The following is a 19,051-nucleotide window of genomic DNA, read 5'->3' as shown; positions in this document are numbered from 1 at the left end:
CTAGACTTTAATAAGGCTATACAAGAAAGGTGACTAGTGCTGTCTATCTACAGCTGATGAATTGTGCCACCAAAACTGACTTGACATATTAAAAAATTCCACAAGAGGAAGAAACAACAAAAAAATAACTGCATAGTATGTGATCCCTTTTATTCACCAAAGCTGCCCATGTTTATCCCGGGTGGAAGACAGCAGAACAGCTGCTCAGCACTCAGATGCAAGTGTGCTTAGTGCCTGCTGTAGCATCTTTCCATCTTGAATGTTGCCACATCTCTTCAAAGGACAATTACAGAAGTAGGGAGGAAAAATAATTAGAGAAAATAGAAAAGCGTTTTCAGACAGATCAATATTTCTCAAATTTTTCATTTGAAATATTAAAGGAAATTTATTTATAGTGAAAGTCATCAGAAGACCATTCTCCTGGATTTAAAATATGTTGGTTTTTTTCTTTGGAAAAAAAATAAGAAAAAAGAAAAACAATACACATTACTAAAACCACAGATGCTGTGGCTTTCCTGCCTGCTCCTCTCTCCTTAAATATGTCCATACTGATGACAGAATCAGTCCAAATAAGTCTAATCACTATCTAAATTAACAGGGTTGTAGTCAGGGTCGTCCTCTTCATCCTCTAGTTCTAAATCATCCATTTCTTGGAATAAAGATTCATCAACCTCCACATTGTTTCCAGCTGTAAGGAATAGAAAGATACTTTATTTTCATGCAACAAGGAAAACATTAACAAAAAGAATACAAGATTTTTTTGCATTAGTTCTTCAATGTAGGTACCTGCTAACCTCCTCGGCTTTTTATACATCAAATAGATATGGAAATGGAAATGCCACATTTTATCTTTTTACAGCTGAAGGGTTTTTTTCTTTGTATCAAAACTCAGTCAAAAGAAATGTCACACAGAATCTCAGAATTCATTGAGAACGTGAAATTAACATTTACATTTGCCACAACAAAGATTCTCCCCAGGACAGTCAAAGCAGGAGCTCAGGACCTCACAGCTAGAAAAATTACTACATTCCTAGTGAGATAAATGAACAAGGTTCATAAAAAATTCCTTACACACCATATGCTGACATACATATATTTGCTTTCAAATTTAAATTTTACAAGCAAGACAAAGCTTTGGCTACTTTTACATATTCTTTTGAAAGAGAAGTTGCTGACCTAGGGATAAAACTCAAGGAACTGCTATTTTGTTTTTATGCATCAACAGTGACATCTTCTGGTCATCAAATAAAGTTTCTATTACTTCACTAGACTTGAAGGCACCTCTACAAGATAATCCATTATCCTCTGAAAATTAGTAGTACATGCTACTGTAATATTAAAACAGGCTTAGTAATCTGTTGCATCTATGATAGAATGCAAGCAGCAATAAGAATGGGAGTTTTTAATCACCAGTAGTAACAGGATTACAAATTAATGCATTAATCCCAAATCATCCAGGCACAGAGCCCAGGTAGAGGTCTATTCCTCCCTTGAGGCAGCCAAATGTGCCATCAACAAACCATCTTCACTTTCAATACTTTGTAGGAAGACAAGATTAAATTATTCCCTGTAAAAGAAACTAAACTTCCCCATTACTACCATTTCAAGTTTACAGTCACTGACATTCATAAACTTTTGTTTTAATAGTTACTTGCAGAGAGGAATCTTGACTCTCTTCTGCCTGTGTTTTGTGATACTAGTAGATAATGCAGCTATGTTAAAAAACTGTCTTACCTCAAAACTCAGGTTTTTTAAACTAGGATACTAAAAAGCAGTACAACGAATTAAATAGGTATGTTACTGTATATATATGCTTTTATATGCTTTATCTCCAACTGGTTTTCCAAGTTTGATACTTTTCTGGCACAGGCTTACAGAATTTCATCTGGCACAAGATCAGTATTTTAGGTAAGGTAACAGGCATATCTGCAGAAACCATGAAGAAGAACAGGGTTGCACAGAAGCAAATAACATTTATTTTGACCTGCAGTATGTTTACTATTGGTCTTGAGGATCAGAGAAAAGGTGACAGAAGTTCAAGAAATCAGGGGTTAGAAGGCTGGCTATTGGAAAAGAAAAAAAAGAAAAAAAATCAGAGTTGAGTTGGGGTTTTTTATTTTGTTCTTGCTTTTTCCTTTTTTTTGGTTTTGCTCCCAGTCCAATCATTTAAATACAAGCAATGTAAACAGGATCAACTCAAGCACAAGGCTGCAAATAAATATACTTTATCATCCTGGAAAGGTTTTGGTTTTGAGAAAAGTTAAAATTACTTCTGTTCACTCTGCAAAGCACTATTTCTCAGAAAGTTCTTCCAATGTAAAAATGACTCAGATGTAAGATGTTACATTAGCAATATAACACAGATTTTGCTTAAGAATTTTGACCTATTTTAAGCCACTGCCTTTTAGTTATGAAATCAAATAAAAATTTACCTTCCTCCAAGAACTGGATGTCAGAGGTGTCAAGGTTGTGATCCATTTCAAACAGCTGTTTACCTAGAAATAAAATAAAAAACCAATATATAAGCAAGTACAGTTCTGAAGCAACTATCAACCTAAGGCAACAACAGTCAGCATATGTATTTTAGTTTTTTCAAATTAACCAGTTCTAGCAGCCTTTCGTGGTTTTAACTGCTCATTTCTGTAAGTGCCCCATTCTGGTTTTTTTAATTCATCCAGGATTCATCCACAACAAACTTCCTTCTCTCACATGTGAAATGGGTCACTGTAATGTTATTAAGACCATAACAATGGAGAGCAGAAAAATTTACACCCCACAGCCTGTGTTCAGTCCTTATTGCTTTAGTCTTCATCTTGCATTCCACAAGAAATCCTCTGTGGGAACTGGGAGGGAAATCAGCTGACTCCTCCACCTTTTTTCATATATTCTCCCATTCAAAAAGCAACTTGGATCTACAAATCACCAGCTCCTACACATATACAGTGTGAAGGCAGCATCACATAAGAGTGAAGCCTTTCTGACTGGGAGGGACAAGAAGACAAGCTCAGGACTCTTTCCATATAAATCACCTGTCTTCCATTTACATTGCTCACGAAAGCTTCCACAAACAAGACTGGTTGGTGTCCATGGTAACATTAGAATTACACTAATGACATCCAAGAATAAGCCTGGCTTTGGTTTGGTAAAGGGAAGCTTCTAGACTACATTTGTATAGAGGAAAACAGACACCACACAGCAACAATACTTTAAAGAACAGAAAAACTGAAAGCTTGATTTCTCATCTCTCATCTTAGCAGATTCCCAAATGCAGATCCTTCAGAAAGGAATCAAGCATGTCCCCTGTCCTGCACAGCTTTTTATGAAACTTTAAACCATTAAAATTTCTGTCTCTGTCAAATTTCATCAAAGCTAGCCAGAAGTGAGGAGAAAACAGAACAGTGATACAGTATGACCACACTGGTTATGTTTTTTCAGGTAATCAGGTCAAAACTAGATCCAGCATCAGAGGAGAACTAGTTCAAAGCTAAGACAGGCAGACTATGGAGCAGGATGCCAAGACCTATCATCTGTGTAAAAAATTACTTTTAGATTTGTCATTATAGGCTGGTACCATTGCAGAAATTTCATGATCAGTATTAAAACATACCGCTTAGCTTATTTTTGCCCGCTTGTTCTTCCTCTTTCATCTTCTTCCTTTTTATTTCTAGAAGCTCTGCATCGAACTTGGCTTTCCAATTAAGGAAATTCTCAATGGTAACAGGAGTGCCATGAAAACGTTGCTGGAAGAATAGAAAACAAGGCTGCAAACACAACTTGCAAAGCTACAGGTGAAGATAAGCATTCTCTAAATTATTTAAATTACAACACTCCAGACAAACTGCTTGCTGTTCTGAGAAATTAATCCTAATCCTGAGAATATATAAAGAACACATTCTTGTGGTTTTTGTCATGGGGCTCTCCCCTCAGAGAACTATACTGAGGTGGAAACTCTCATGGAGGAACGCTGTGTACTCCTTTTGGACCTAGAGTGCAACAGTTCACAACTCCCCACTAATGTAAGTTATTTATAATTAGGCAGCACTTCTTATCAACTCTTAAATGCAATCTACACTGAAAGATTGGTCCCACGGCTTCCACTCAGTCTACCAAGGAAGACAGCCTTCCTCAAACCATGGAGCCCGTGTGCAACATGACACATTCTAGATTTTTTGCTCCCCATTCCCTCTTTCTCTCCCTTCTTCCAGCAAAAAACTGTCTACAGCAAATCTGATTTCATTTGGGAAAAAGCCCTGCCTTAGGAAGTAATGCTAGAAGAGACTGTGAACGTGCAGTTAAGACTCTACAAAAAGACTGCTTAAGACAAAAGAGGAAGAAAAGATCACTTAAGTTCATTGAACTATCTTCTAAAGTTTCAATTAAATCATCTTTAGGATAGCTGTTCCTTTCCCACTGCAACTGAGAACTGCTCCTGCATTAAACCAATGCATTTTGAAGAAGTGGAATGCCTTTTTCATTGAAAACATTATTTTTACATACTTTCTCTTCTTCTTCTGCTTCTCTTTCTTTCTGTTTCTTCTCTTCTTCCCTCCGTGTTTTTATTTGATCCACTATTTCATTTAATTTCTCCTGTACCGCTGAGACCAGAGTGAAGATCATTACCATTCCTAAATTTTCTTCTGCCTACAACACAAAAGAAGGCAACTTCAAACAGAAGAACCTGAACGCATAAATATGTTTATAGAAAGCAGGATGTTGTGCAGATACAGAGGGCACAGCTAACACATTCTACCCCAGTCTCAAAAGCTTGCTGTAAAATTCAAATTCGACCGGCCAGTTATCAAGTTAGTTATCCCCAAATGAGTGTGCAGCAAAACACAAAGATGAGTGACTGTGTTCAGGTTATTAACACATTATAGACAACTTCTGAAAGGCTTTTTCATGAATAAAACAAAACCTACAGTAGAAACACAACTCTAAAATTTGAATATCATAAATCATAAGAGACAAGTCACTCAGAACCTTTCTTCTCCAGGAACAGTTTATCCCTTAATTCTATTACATGCTCCTTTGAAGTGGGACAGTTTCCCAGGAAAACAAAAAAACATCAGCTGATGGAAGGAAGGTTACATAAGTAAACTGAAAATGAAAAAAATGCCCACTAAACGTATTATGGCAATTTTAAGGCAGTGAGGACTTGTCAGAAATTCCTGAAACCAAAGAAGTTTCCTTCTTTCCTTCACAATGCACCCTCACTGATCCCAAAGGTTGATGAGATCCACCCCACCCCAAACAGTTATGTTATCAAAAAGAATCAAGAATCAATGTGGCATTTTTTAATATTTCCAAATGAAACTGAGGTGTCTTATTTTCACAAATACTATATATATATATGTATATATATACACAGTTTAACAAATTCACCATAAGCTAGAAGTGGAAAAGAGGGGAAGCTCTAGTGCACTTCCATTTCATTATTCTACGTTATTGCACCCACTGAATTAGCCCTGTATCTCACCTCAATGATGTCATTCACCAAACTCAAACCTCAAAGTATGGAACACGTTTCAGATCAGTAGCAGATACCTCCCTAAACTACTGATTTGAGAGATTCCACCCAAAGGTGAAGTGGTATTAAGCTGTACCAAGATATTTCATTTTCCTTACCTGCTGCTCTAGCAGTTTTATTATGTCCATGACATCATTATCATCAAGATTCTCCTGTGAGACAATTTCATATAGTGGAGTTTCATCAGGGTATTTTTCTCTGTAGGTAAATTTAAGGGTTGTTTGGACAGCTACAAGATAAAGAAATACATATTCTTATGGTGACAACTCTGTATAACTTTAATGATATGTTTTCCTACTGCATCAACAGCCTAAAAATTATAGAACATAAAATATTCTTGCCTTTAAGGAACAGTCTTCTTACACAGATGTTAAAACAATATGAACAGATTTAAACATAACCTAAGAGTTCAAAGAAATTAAGATGATAAAGATTACACTTGCACAAAGTATTAAAACCTACTAATGTCTGACAGGTCTTTAGGAATACTGAAAAACTTTCTGTGGTATGACAGGTACTAGTGCAGTAATCTTCTGCTTAAAGCTGGAAAACAGCAAGAGTCATAATAACAGAACTAGAGAAAATCTCAGCATATTAACACCTCAGATTCTGTGTGTCTGGTTGAAGTATCAACCTCTGTGTTGGGTTCCATGGCTCCTCACTGTGGACAAACACACTATGTCCAGTAGAAGTTACTAAGCAGAGAACTGTCTAAGAAAAATGCATTCAATCTGAAGCTGCCCAGAGCCAGGGCAACATGGAAACAAGGCAAAAGAGAATTAAGTTCCTTTACACATCCCCCCAGAAAACCAGGGAGAAGCTTTCCTTTAGTTCCAGACTCACAGTTCTTGGCATGACAGCCATCTGTTCAACACAGACCCCTGCTCTACGCAGGAGTAAGCAGACTTACTCCTTTAAAACTAAGACAGCACCAGTTTATTCTTTCTGTTGTAGTATCCAGAATGGCACCTTTCAAACTTGCTTGGAGTAAGGCTTGCTTACAACATGCCCACACAATTGGTGGTACTTAACAAATACACAGGGACTTGTGACCCATGGCCTTGTGCTCTGGAACTGTTCCTTAAGGGCTGCACACTCACAGCACACAGACTCAGCTCTCCCACGTAGCTGGCACACACACACTCGCCAGAAAAAAATCCCCTCACAACATGCCTGTAAGCCACTGCAAGGATGGTGACAACCTATACTTTTTGAAGCTATGCCAGAAAGCCTTTGAGATTCAGCAGAAAGCAGTCTTACAGTGACAGCATCACATTTCTGCAAACTAAACAAGGATCACCCAAATCCTTGAAGTATATTTGCTAAGGAATGTTTGCTGCTGTGTCAGGCCCCCACAAAGATCTAAGTGGAGGTATACATAGCTGTTGGTGATAGAATTAGATTTAAATATACATAGGAGAAGTTTCTGAGTAAAACATGATTAACTTACTTTCATCATTTTCTCCAGCTTCAGATGTCACAGTGATTGTGAAAGTTGTTGGCTTTTCTGACAATACTGTTCAAAGGAAAAAAGTAAGAGTCAGGGAGAGTCCTTAAATCACTTACTTCACATCACTAAAACTGAACTTCTCAAGGACTTATGAAGATAAGCTCTTGCTACAGTATCAAGGATCTTTTTAACTTATCAATGTAATACTTTTCAATTAACACGTGTTTTCCATATAATGTGATGCCTGGAGTGCTCTTTGAATTCGAGACCATACATCATCAAGCAGTACCAAAGGCTTCCACTTTTGGAAAACTTTTTCTTCTGGAAGTTTCACTGTTCCAGAAAGTGCAAATCAAATCAAACAACTTCTGGTAATGCACTGACTGCGTGCAGAAAGCTACCAAAGCTAATTTGCTTTACTGCACTAAATGTGTCTATGAGCATCCAGTGCACTCTTGACCCTGGACTATTTTTACAGTATGCCTGCACCGATATTTAAAACAGCTTAATGCAAGAAATGCTACTAACCAAGCAGTGTACTAGAAAGAAAGTGTGTGAATCAGGCAGCTAGAAGACAAGACAACACAACAAGAGCTGTGACCTGTGTTTCACAGGCTAAAAATCTCATTGCACCACTCTGGGTTGCAGACCACATCCTCATGTAAGGACTGCTCTGCATCACTGTTATAACCTATGCCCAAATTAGTGTACATGCTCTCCAAATACCAACTGAATTTTGCCTAATTGGTAATGTACTACTACCATCTTCATTCCCCTCTCTTCTCTTTGGCATAAAAGCATTACATGAGTGAACAATATCTCTGAGTAAGCATTAGAGTAGAGGCTATATTAAATATGACTTCCATATCAGTATCCGATACGCAGCATCCCCAGTGACCAGAGATTAATTCATATACCTTTAAGCAATCTTTAACATAAAACTGAAGATCTGAAAAGATTTTCATATTGAAGCAACAGGCAATTATACTGGGCAAATGTTTGTGTGGTGAAGTTACTGCCAAGTAAGATGCTGTGGAACTGTAGGCAGAGTAGATACCGTGCAGGAAGGAAACAGAAAATGCCCCGATTTTCCCACTGTTAATATTCTTTGGACAGGGAATGCCAAAAATCATGTTGGATTAGCCAGCATGGTAGATACTCTTGATTGTTTCATGGTAAATTGAAAATCCTGAAAAACTGATGAACCAATGTATCCAAACACGAAAGTTTCAGCACTATAACATGCTGCAGTAGGGAATTAAACCTTGCCTTTTTTTCACCTGCAATGGAGTAAGGCAGGTAGTGGCGACATGTTTACAGAGGAAACAGCACCTTTAACACCGTAAAACATCCCGTGCCTCACGATCGCGACAAGCTTGTTACCGGAAAGGAAAACTGGCCGGCACACAAACCAGTTCCGCGATTCCCACCCTGGGCCGCATCTTCTGAAAGGCTCCTCCGAAGCGCATCCTCCCAGCACAGGGGACCGCGCTGCCCACGCCGGGCTGCCTGCTGTGCCGCGGCGCTAAACGCGGCGGGCGCAGCGCCCACGGTCCGGCCACAGGGGCCACCAAGCGCTTGGCTTTTCCCGGCCAGCGAAAGCGAGCCAGCATCCCGAGCACCCACCCACGCCGCGCCGCTCGGAGCGCCGCGGGACCCGCGGCAGCCCTGCCGCGGCCTCCCGCTCCTCCCCCCGCACGCCACTGCGAGCGCGGCCCCGGCGCGGCCCCGCACCCGTGAACGAGTCCGGGTAGATGGACTCCAGCGCCTCCAGCTCGTTGCGCTGCTCCTCGCTGTAGTCGGTCATCGTGGCCCGCCGCCCTCGGCCATGGGCCGCCCGCCCCGCGACGCCGCCGCCACCCCCGCCCGCCCCGCCGCCCGCGCCTGCGTTGTCCCAGCGCCGTCCCGGCGCTTCCTAGCATGCCTCGCGCTCGCGGTAGGCGGGAATGCCGCCTCTGGGCCGGGCTGGGCCGGGCCGCACCGGCGGAGGGAGGGACCGAGGCACAGAGAGAGAGGCCGCGCAAGGGCAGGGGGTGTGGCGCTGCTCCCCGGTCGCCTTCACGACTGCGGTGGCCGCTGCTCAGTCAGGTCCAGCAGCCCCTGCCGGGCGCTCGGCCCCGGGCGGGACGGAGCGTACCTGGCGTGCAGCAGGGACCCTGCTGGCATCGCCCGCGCTGCGTCCCCGCCCCTCCCGGCGGCCTCGGCAGAGCTCAGGTCCGCAGTCCCTGGCTTACACAGACCAGCGACGGTATGCTTCACTCTAGGACTTTCTGACCTTGAAAATTTACAGGGATTCAAACCCGATGCACCAGGTATTGCGTGAAGGCGGCGGAATGGCATTTCTGCCAGGAATTGGAAGTTTATTTGGTGCAGCTGGTGATTTGCAGCTCGAAGTTGAACAGCACCTGCAAACTTCCCAGGGAGCGTTCACCGCGGTCTCAGGAGTCCATCACCTCGGCGGCATCACCGCGGTGTATGTGCAGGACGGGAGGCGCCAAGGCTGACCATACTGGGGAGCTGCCGGGCTTTGGGGTTACCTGCCGGGACGGATTTGAGACTGTCGAGGGTTAAACAACAGCAGGCCCTGGTGGGTACGGGGTACACAGAGTGGTTTTAAGGTGCATCATGCCACCCCATGGCTGGCAGTTTTCCCGCAGGTACATTTTATAAGCCCAGGATTTCCAGAAAACTTACCATGACATAAAGAGAATTTTCAACTGAGCAAACTGGAATTCTAAGTGAATTATTGGGTAAGATGATTCATTTTAGCAGGCACAATTTGACTGTTCAACTGTACCAACTCATAGATTTGTCTGTAATCATGAATTAATTTGAAAGCTGTGCCTTCACTACCAATCCATGACATGTTTCAAAGAGCCGAGGAGTAAAGGGAAATAGACCAAATCATTTTTAAAACTACAGCTGTAGTACTGTGGATTAATATATTCTAACAAGGTGATAGTCTGTTAGTATATTGGCAGGCTGACTTCACAATGGCAGATAGTATCTCCACTCAGTATTTTACATTACATACTATTATGAAAAATATAGGGCAAATAGTAATCAGGACAAAACCAGGAACCATGAAGCCTAATTCAAAAATTAGGTGAGCAAGAAATAAAAATATTTTTATACCTTACTCTTAACTGCAAATATTACATCATTTCATAGTAGCACTGTAAAAACAATGGAAGTGTAAAGAATTCACATGGCCTAAAGACAACAGGGTTTTGTCATTTGGATCCAGACATCAGCATAGGGGTTTTCTATCAAAACCTTCAGATACACAAATCAGTTGCATGTGTTCCAGATTATAGTGTTCCATCTTAAATTAAAAACCACAAATATTTTAAAAATTAAATCAGAAGTTGTGTTTATTACCAGAGGTACTTTGTTTCCTGAGGAACTTCACTTCAACAGTGCAGTTCCATTGCCTTTTATTAGGTTGGTATGGCCAGATTTTGGTAGCAGGAGCACTACAGGGGTGCTCCTGTGAGAAGCTGCCAGAAGCTTCCCCTGTGTCCAACAGAGCCAATGCCAGCCAGCTCCAAGATAGACTCACCAGTGGCCAAGGCTGAGCACCATCAGCAATGGTGGCAGCACCTCTGGGATAACAGATTTAAGAAGGAGGAAATTACCCTGAGCAACAGAAACTGCAGTCAGAGAGAGGAGTGAGAGGAACAGCTCTGAAGACACCAACCTCAGTGAGGAAGGAAGAGAAGCAAGTGCTACAGGCTCTGGAGCAGAGGTTCCCCTGCAGCCCCTGGTGCAGACCATGGTGAGGCAGCTGTGCCTCTGTAGCCCAGGGAGGTCCCTGGTGAAACAGAGCCACCTGCAGCCCATGGAGAAACTCACTCCAGAGCAGGTGGGTGTCTATAGGAGGCTGTGACCCCACCGGGGGCCTATGCTGGAACACTCTTGGCAAGACCTGTGGCAAGAGGAGCCCATACTGCAACAGGTTTGCTGGCAGGATTTGTAACCCTACAGGGGACCTACCTTGGAACAGGTGGTTCCTGAAGGGCTGCACCCGTGGAAGGGACCCGCACTGCAGCTTCTGTAAAGGACCAACACTGGAGAAGCCAGTAGAAGACTGTCTCCTGGGAAGAAGTACCCCATGCTGGAGCAGGGGAGAGTGTGAGGAGCCCTCCTTCTGGGGAGGAAGGAGCACCAGGGACAATATGTGATGAACTGACTGCAGGTGCCTCCTGCACCATTGGAGGGGAGGAGGCAGGAAATTTGTGAGTGGAATTGAACCCAGGAAGAAGGAAGGCGATAGCAAAAGGTACTTTAAGTTCTAGGTTTAGTTCTCAGTATCCCACTCTGATTTCATTGGTAATAAACTAATTTCTCCAAGTGGAGTCTGTTTTGCCCCTGACAGTAATTGCTGAGTGATGTCTCCTTGTCCTTATCTCAAACCCATGAGCCTTTCCTTATATTCTCTCTCCCCTATCCAGATGAGGAGGGGAGTGACAGAGCAGTTCTGGCTCCTACATTTTCTAGTAAAACATACTAAATAATTAGATTTTTCCACTTCAAGTGGCTGGGGTCATTGGTCAGTAGCAGATCACATCCTACAGTGTAGCATATAGCTTTGGAGCCCACAGGTCTATGTGTACATGGCAAGGCAATACAGGAAGCATTAAAAAGCTCATGGCACGCATTTCCCTCCCACTTAGAGTTAGAAACATCTTCACAGAGGGTTAGAGAGGAGATGAGTAATGTCACATCGTACCAAACTGACTTGACACAAAAACATCATTAAGCCTCCTTTCAGAAAATTCAGTAGTTTTTAATCACAGTAATATTAATGGGCCCAGTATATGTATAAATTCCAAGTTCACAGAGGCAAAGCAAACTTCCCAGACTGAGATTTTTCCTATCCTCATTTACTATTTGTACAGTAGGCAAGCACACAAACACCTTGGAGATTTTGAAGTGTTTCCAGACAGGAGGCTGACATTGCTATTGCTTTCAGCCAGAATACATTTCAACTCAGTTTGCCATATGTCAAGTGTTCATACAGCTGCTATGTGTTAGACACCTCCACCATGTGCCTTGGTGGGAATTTATCTCCTTATCAGAATTCAAAGTTCTCTCATCATTGTATCTAAACTCAGCCTTTGATGATAAAATTTCCCCATATGTTTCCTACATGCTACTGTAGCCCCATACTTAATTAGCAGTTAGCTCAGTGTAGATTACTTACATAATACAAAAAAATAGTGGGAGAGGAGAAATAAGTAATTTCTGCAAAGTGTCACTAAGGAAAAGCTGGATAGCTGCTCTTGCTCTTTACAGAATGGACCAATTCGTAGGATGCTATCAAGGTCTACCTCTTAAAGATCCTTTTAATGGAAAGAAAAAAACCCCCACATTTGTAAATAACTTTCTCAGTATGTACTTATCCTCTCAGCACAACTATTAGAAAGCAGAGAGCTGAAGCTTGAAATAGCCCACCCTAATCTAGGCATAGATCACCATATTCCACTGGAGTAAAAATGCCATCAGTAAAAGCATCTGTAAGCAGGCGCTAAAGGACTACATTAACAAGATGCACTTGCTCACATAATTTATACATCAATGTAATACTGTATTGGAAAGTTCCAGGGCAGCTCAGGTCTGATGTAGAGCTAGACAGGTTCCTGCTTTTCTTCAAAGTATTGTGGGGGCTTGGATCTTCAGAGCTGTGTTATGATCCCAGGGTCTTCATCAATCCTCAGATACTTTCCACTTGCACGCTCCTTGAGTGCCCAGTCATGGAGGAGGCTGTAATCATAGTGCTCCTCATCCACTCGTTTTAGAAAGGCCAGTCCAGAAATGGCCTGCCACTCCCTGAGAGATGGGATACGAATTTCCTTTACATTCTCACTTCCTGGGACAAAGCCAAAGAACTTCCTTACGTGCTGCATGGCATAGAGCCTGGAGTGCTGCTCTGCTGCCTCATCAAAGAGCTCCTGCTCGTTGTGGACGTAGCTGCTCCAGTATCTGAAATGTAGAAAGCTGAGGGGGGAGAAACAGCTTGCCAGGCAGTAAGAAAAGAACACCGTGATGACTACCACAGCGATCAGAAGCCAGCCAGCCACCTTACCAAACAAACACAAAAAAGAACAGAACAGTTAGAGCTGAAAATATCCACAATGATAACTTTTGAGCACCAGAAAATCCATAAGATTATCTTTACTTGCTTTTGCTAAATAATAGCATTAACAAGGTATAACACTGGAAAGCATCTGTCATCACCAAACCCAGTCCATGCCTACTGGAGGCAGACATGAAGTAAAATCACTTGTTCCTTTCAAGTTCAAGAAAGTTTTGTTTTGGGCAGTTTTAAGAATATTGCTTTCTCAGCTATTATTGTTATAATAGGCCATCTAGGTCCTAGACTGTATTAGTTTATAGCCTGTTTAAAAACATTTTTCTCTGATGTGACAACTTAATGCTTCCCCAATTATTTACCCAGTATGCAAACTCTTAGAATTAAGTCTGATATAAACACCAAGATTTTACATGGGTTCACATGAAGCTCTCACAGCCTGGGCCTCTTAGTCACGTTTCTTCTGCTTTAATGAAGAAACTTCATACCTTCCCTGGTTCTTGAACTTTCATTTGTCTTACTTGATATTACTTTTCAGGATACTACACAAGGAAGAATGTATCCTCAGGTAGCAGGTAACAAATAGGACAAGCAGATATAGTAATTTATGTACCTAAAGTTCAGTTCCACTTAAAAGAAAAGAACAGGCTTCAAAACACAGACATTTAGCCCTCAAGACAGAGGACACTGATCTTGTTTTATCCTAATGCTTTGCCTGCTGAATTAGCTCCCCCTCTCATCATCAGGCAACTGAAGCAACAGGAGTTACTCACTTGTGACTGGTATCGGAGGAGGAGAATCACTTCATCTCTTGCCCGGCTCAGCTCCGGAGGAACCAGCTGACTGCAGGGAAAGGTGGCCAATATCCTGCTGCGTTCACTAGCACTAACATTAGGAGCAGCCCCAGAGTAATGCACAGGGACATACTCGCTCACAGCACAGATATAATATGAGCCATTTATCAGGGTGACTGCAAGCCATGTGACTGGAGCAACCAGTGCCCTCCCAGTGATGCTGCACAAGACAAAGCAGAGCAGTTTGCATTTCAGCAACCTGTTTGATGAAGTCACCCTCTCAAAGTGAGGCCTTTTGCCCATAACCAGCCTCCAAGTCTGGTTGTTCAGGGCATAGCCAACAATCAGAAGGATCAGTGCAGGCACTCCTAGGAAAGCCAGCCCATATATAAGATTCTGTCCAACATGACAGGGACAGCTGAATGTGAAAAAAGAGAAAAGCTGCTGCCCGCCAATTGTTAACATTGCAATTATTGCATTGGCAATAATGACCTCTTTGCCTTTTAGAAAAGTTAACCACTTTGGAAGAAAAGTCATTTTAGATCCTATTCGTTACGAAATTCTTTTAAGCCAGCACTAGCTTTTAGTTATATTTAACTAGTGCTAATAGCAGAGCAGAATAAACACCACCAGCTTAACAAGAATACCCCCAAACAACACCAAAAAACCCCATTAGTCTTTCTCCTCCCACTAATTTTCAGTGGCTTGTTTGCTAGCTTTAAGTATGCTTGCAGACATCCACTGATGTGTTTTAATTGATTCAGTAATTTATCTCAGCTGTTCTGGAAAATTGAGCTTTTAGGCTGTTGTGAGCTCTGCCAGCCCTTTGCTAATTGTGTGAAATAAACAATAAATTCCCCCTACCTTTTGGATGACATGCAGTGCTATCAAACTGATGACTAACCTGTCAGGCCTAATTGTCAAGCTGTTTGCTAATCAACAGTAATTAGCAGAAACTTGGCATGAAACTAGAGAAAAAAAAAAGGAGCCTTCCAGCTATTCTTCGTGAAAGATCATCCGAACAAATCCTTAGCAGACGGACTGATTTAAAGGAAAATGAATGCTTCCACTTTAAAATGAACTTATCAAATATTCCATAAGTTGCACAATGTTTGGAATCCCAGTGCTGTTTGTATTTGATGTCAGTTCTGAGGCAATTCATTGTCCAAACACTGGAGTCTGAGAACACTGGAGTCTAGATAGCTGCTTGATCATGAGGATTTTAGTCTTTCACCGGTAGGTGGCACGTCTTTTTTCCTGACAGTGCTGAATGTTTGCTTTGCAAAGCTGGTCGGCTTTTCTGTTTTGTTTTGTTTTGTTTGGGGGGGGGGGGGGGTGGGGGGGGGGGTGGGATTGTTGTTTGTTTTTTGGGTTTTTGTTTGTTTGTTTGTTTGGGTTTTTTTCCCATAATCTGCTATTCACTTCACAAAATGTCAAGCCGGCTGGTATTTATATAGCACGCTAGTGATCTCAACTTTTAAGATTTTCTGCAAGTATAGTCAGTCCTACTCCATGGACAGAGATAAAAATTTTTCAATCAAACATTTCCACAGCTGGCTTATGGACATTGGGATTTATGACCTGGACTCTGAGCATCTCTCACAAATTAAGCCTTAAGCAGAGGTCTGAAAAGCATTTCACTCTTGGTGATTTTCTCTGGATCATACTTTTTCTATGATCACGCTATCCAGTAGTTCTATGCCTTGCATAACTTAGGCTGATCTGAATATGCAAATACTTGCGTTCAAGTACTGAAAAGTCTGACAGTCTATATTCATATAAACATTCTTACCAAGAAAAGAAAAAAATGTTAGCCAGAAAGTTTATGGGGAAATTTGCCTTCCCATTACAGATATCTATCCCCAGCATGTGTGGACTTGGTTGTGTGATATAATAGCGTCTGCATAGCCTCTTCTCTCCCCTTGCAGAGAGGATTGGTAATAATAAATCTGATCTCAAACAGCGGTTTTAGCACCCATGGTGTCTGCTTGGATGGCACAGACACTCTCAGCTGCTCACACAGGGATGGCATGTTCTACATGCCTTGCCCGTTCACTGGGCAGGGCACTGTTAGGATGGACACCTGCTTGTCTCATCCCCAGTCACCATCTGAGAGAGAGGTCCTTGCTGGTGACCGGCTCTCAAACAACGTCACGCTGCTATGCAAAATTAAAAGCAGTACAGAAACATGCTGAAACATCCAACAGCACTTTGTCACAGCTTTTCTGGAACTTTTTAAGTAAGTTCTTACTTGTTTGGACAGAGTAATAGCACAATGAAATCCCAGAACTGTCTGAATATTGCCATTTTAAACCTTCATTTTCTTTCAGTATCACAGGATTTTCAGTAACTTTTTTTTGGTACTAGTGACATTATATTTGAAAAGAAAAAAAATCAGTGAAATAAACCTATTGGGCTATTACAAAATTGTTTTATAATAGTCTTCCATTATGCCTCAGTTCATTTTAAAATCTGATTGATTCCTCCTGAGATTTCTTTTGGAACCTGTGTCTTATTTTATTTATAAGGGAGGAAGGCCCTCTCAAGCATCACTTGTTTACTCAAAAAACACATTAGATGTGAAACTGAAGTGGTATCCAACACTGAAATATTAATAGCCATCCTAAGGCTGTTGAATGAGGCAATTTATACAATCAATATAACAACTTTGTACTTCTGCATTTTCATTCTTTGGCATTTGCTTTTGTGCTCTGCCGTAAATGATCCTGCTGGCTCATCCTATTATGGAACAAATTACAGGGTTGGATCCAATTAAGAGCTTGGGTGGCACATCAAACCTTTAATACTTGCCTTTGCAGAGGAATCCAGGGTCCTGAGGTAGACATTTAGGCTCTTTATCCAATTCCCAGGAAGAGACAGGACTGGATGCAATCCAAAATACCACTACCTAAGGTGACAGCCGGCTGGCCTGTGAGGCAAAAAGATGCTTATAACTGACATCTGAGACAAATAGGATCCATGAACAAACCTTAGTCATGGTTTGGCTTTTCATATTACAGGGCTCTGTCAGCTTGAACTCACTGCCAGTAACCTCACTTACGAGAAGTAGAGATTTTTATATATTTTTTAAGGACTGAGAATTATTTGTCATTTCTTTTAAAACATGGTTATTGGAATACAGATTTCACTTTCCCATACACAGCAAATAGTTTTCATTCTCCTTTTAACTGAAATAAAGCAACCATGGCAGAATAGAGAGATTGGTTTCAGCTCCCTTCTCCACCTGATCTAGTAAAAACCCTCTCACTCATCTCTTTCTTCCAAAAGCTCAGTTATTATTAATGATGTGACTATGCTGCAAAGAAGCTCTGTTCTCCAGCCTTCCTGCCATAGTTCTACCAGTTGTGCTTAGTTTTGCCACAGAGAGTACTTTAATATTTATTGGATCAAAAAAAGACCAGGATTTTGTTATCTAATGGCCTGGGAAAGGTAGGGAGAAAGAGGGAAGTGATCTGTTTTCCATCTAAAGTTTGGAGGAGGAGACTGAATCCTGGTCTCTCTGGTCCTGCACATGTTTTCATCACTGAGTTAGCAGTCAAAAGACCAATGTTCTGTGGCTCCTGTAGCTGCATTTTGAGTTCTATTTTGCATGGCTGTCAAGCCCACCTGTGCATGTTAGAAAGCACGTATGAAAAATTCCTGCTTGACAGATTTCCTGTGGGAGTAGACAGGAGCACTGCTCATGTCCTGTGATCTGCCAGGTCACAGTCAGGATGCAGGCTGCCAAGTCATTTCCGTGGTCTCTTTGGCCTTTGGAGAAGTTCCTGTCCCCATAACCAGGACGAGCACTGGACAAGATGAAAAAAAATAATAAGCTTTATGTTAAGGGAAGAATAGAAATCTGTCAATGATGTTTTAAAAACTTACATATTTTCATTTCAGAATTCTGCTGTGTTTTATAAGCAAATTAATGAGATTTTAGATTCCTGCAGAGAGCAGAAAGGAGGCACTCAAATCTCAAAACACTCTCCTGAGAAACATGACCTAACCAAGGAAATTTCAGCAGGTCAAACGGAGAATGCTTCCCAGGCAGGGCACTACAGCAACGTGACAGCAATAACATTGCTTTATTTGGAAGCACAGTCAGAGCAGCAGCTACACTGGACTTTTAGTAAAAGCACTCATGTGTGATATGAGAAACCTGTGTTCAAGTTCTTTTTTTCACATAGCTTCAAACCCTCAACACCTACCTTCTTGTGATTTGAAAGAAGTCTATTATCTGTTAGAGAAAATTTAATGCAAGGTCTGTCCATCTGGAAAACGGAGAGCAAACAAAAGCATGACCCCATGTTTTACTAATTTGAACACACACCTTTTGTGGTTAATGCATTCTTGTTTTGGCTTAAAGAATTTTTTCACTTTTTCTTTTTTATTTAGGCTTTCTAATTAAACAGTATCTATTTTATTATTTACTTCTATGTTGCACTTACCATGTATTTACCTCTACAGCTATCAGCTTTCCCATAATAGCCAGCCCATTGCAAGAGAGGGAGTGCTGGTGCATGCTTTTATTTGTGCTTTTGAGCTTCAGGATATATTTTGTGATTGGTTTTTTGTTGTTGTTGTTTTGTAGTTTGATAGGAATGAAGAAAACTGGTGTAGTCTAATGGTCAAACACTATGAAGACTGACCTTGGGGCTGAAGGACAAGTTTCTCTCCTGAAAAACAGGACAGAAAGGGAGGACTATTCCAATTGCCTTGGATTACTTCTGAGAAGTATATGTTCAGGATTTGAACAGGTGCCAGATATGTGCCTATTTGTACTCTTTTCATAGGGCTGCAAGACAGTCCACCAAGAACTTGTTTCTCTCACTGGAGCCACTGAATCCCCAGTTTATTTGAACACACCATTTCAGCTTCATTTTCTCAATAATGTGCAAACCTTTTGAAATGTGGTACATTCTGCTCCATACATAGCAATATGTGTGTGAATTAACTAGTATAAACCTGGGCATGTATGTATTTTTCAAAGGATGTTAATGCATCCTTGCCATGCATTTCACTGTCTGGTGCACAGGCTTCCCTCATGATTATGGTATTAATAATTCAGGCTGAAGTAATTAATCCATATGTAATCCATATGTACTCTGAACGGATAAATAAAATTACGGTCATTTATGAAGAGTCTTAAGTGCTTTGTGGTGAGTTCACTGAAGTAAATTATG

The 19,051-nt window shown here is 41.4% G+C and overlaps 2 protein-coding genes across 3 annotated transcripts; both read right to left on the bottom strand.

Annotated features, from left to right (window-relative positions):
* Positions 1–129: 129 nt before the first annotated feature.
* Positions 130–8,869, bottom strand: RWDD1 (RWD domain containing 1). The gene is made up of 7 exons (XM_063389858.1): positions 8,712–8,869; positions 6,978–7,043; positions 5,626–5,756; positions 4,498–4,641; positions 3,608–3,740; positions 2,433–2,495; positions 130–688 (listed from the first exon to the last, which is right to left on the bottom strand). The coding sequence occupies exons 1-7, from the start codon at positions 8,782–8,784 to the stop codon at positions 576–578; spliced, it is 723 nt and encodes a 240-aa protein (XP_063245928.1). The 5' UTR covers positions 8,785–8,869; the 3' UTR covers positions 130–575.
* A 2,689-nt stretch (positions 8,870–11,558) lies between these two features.
* CALHM4 (calcium homeostasis modulator family member 4) lies at positions 11,559–17,623 on the bottom strand. 2 transcript variants are annotated; one of them, XM_063389854.1, is made up of 4 exons: positions 17,493–17,623; positions 16,677–16,794; positions 13,845–14,085; positions 11,564–13,060 (listed from the first exon to the last, which is right to left on the bottom strand). In XM_063389854.1, exons 2-4 carry the CDS (start codon positions 16,709–16,711, stop codon positions 12,656–12,658), a joined length of 681 nt encoding a protein of 226 aa, XP_063245924.1. In that variant the 5' UTR covers positions 16,712–16,794; positions 17,493–17,623; the 3' UTR covers positions 11,564–12,655. The 2 variants fall into 2 exon arrangements, with proteins under 2 accessions (XP_063245923.1, XP_063245924.1); XM_063389853.1 differs by lacking the exons at positions 16,677–16,794; positions 17,493–17,623 and having other exon boundaries at positions 11,559–13,060; positions 13,845–15,156.
* Positions 17,624–19,051: the final 1,428 nt, after the last annotated feature.

The sequence above is a fragment of the Prinia subflava genome, chromosome 2, assembly GCF_021018805.1.
Source record: "Prinia subflava isolate CZ2003 ecotype Zambia chromosome 2, Cam_Psub_1.2, whole genome shotgun sequence".
Lineage (NCBI taxonomy): Eukaryota > Metazoa > Chordata > Aves > Passeriformes > Cisticolidae > Prinia > Prinia subflava.
The sequence above is the reverse complement of the archived record's forward strand: the minus strand, read 5'-3'. Positions and strand labels throughout refer to the sequence as shown.

What these genes read in the sequence shown, in the direction of transcription:
- RWDD1 (XM_063389858.1), bottom strand. Translation starts at nt 8,784, where the DNA reads ATGACCGACTACAGCGAGGAGCAGCGCAACGAGCTGGAGGCGCTGGAG. An exon ending in AAGCAGAAGAAGAAGAGAAA is followed by an intron (nt 3,741 to 4,497) that starts GTATGTAAAAAT and finishes CTATTCTTCCAG; the next exon opens with CAACGTTTTCATGGCACTCC. An exon ending in GGGCAAAAATAAGCTAAGCG is followed by an intron (nt 2,496 to 3,607) that starts GTATGTTTTAAT and finishes TTTTATTTCTAG; the next exon opens with GTAAACAGCTGTTTGAAATG.
- CALHM4 (XM_063389853.1), bottom strand. Translation starts at nt 14,402, where the DNA reads ATGACTTTTCTTCCAAAGTGGTTAACTTTTCTAAAAGGCAAAGAGGTC. An exon ending in TCCTCCGATACCAGTCACAA is followed by an intron (nt 13,061 to 13,844) that starts GTGAGTAACTCC and finishes TTGTTTGGTAAG; the next exon opens with GTGGCTGGCTGGCTTCTGAT.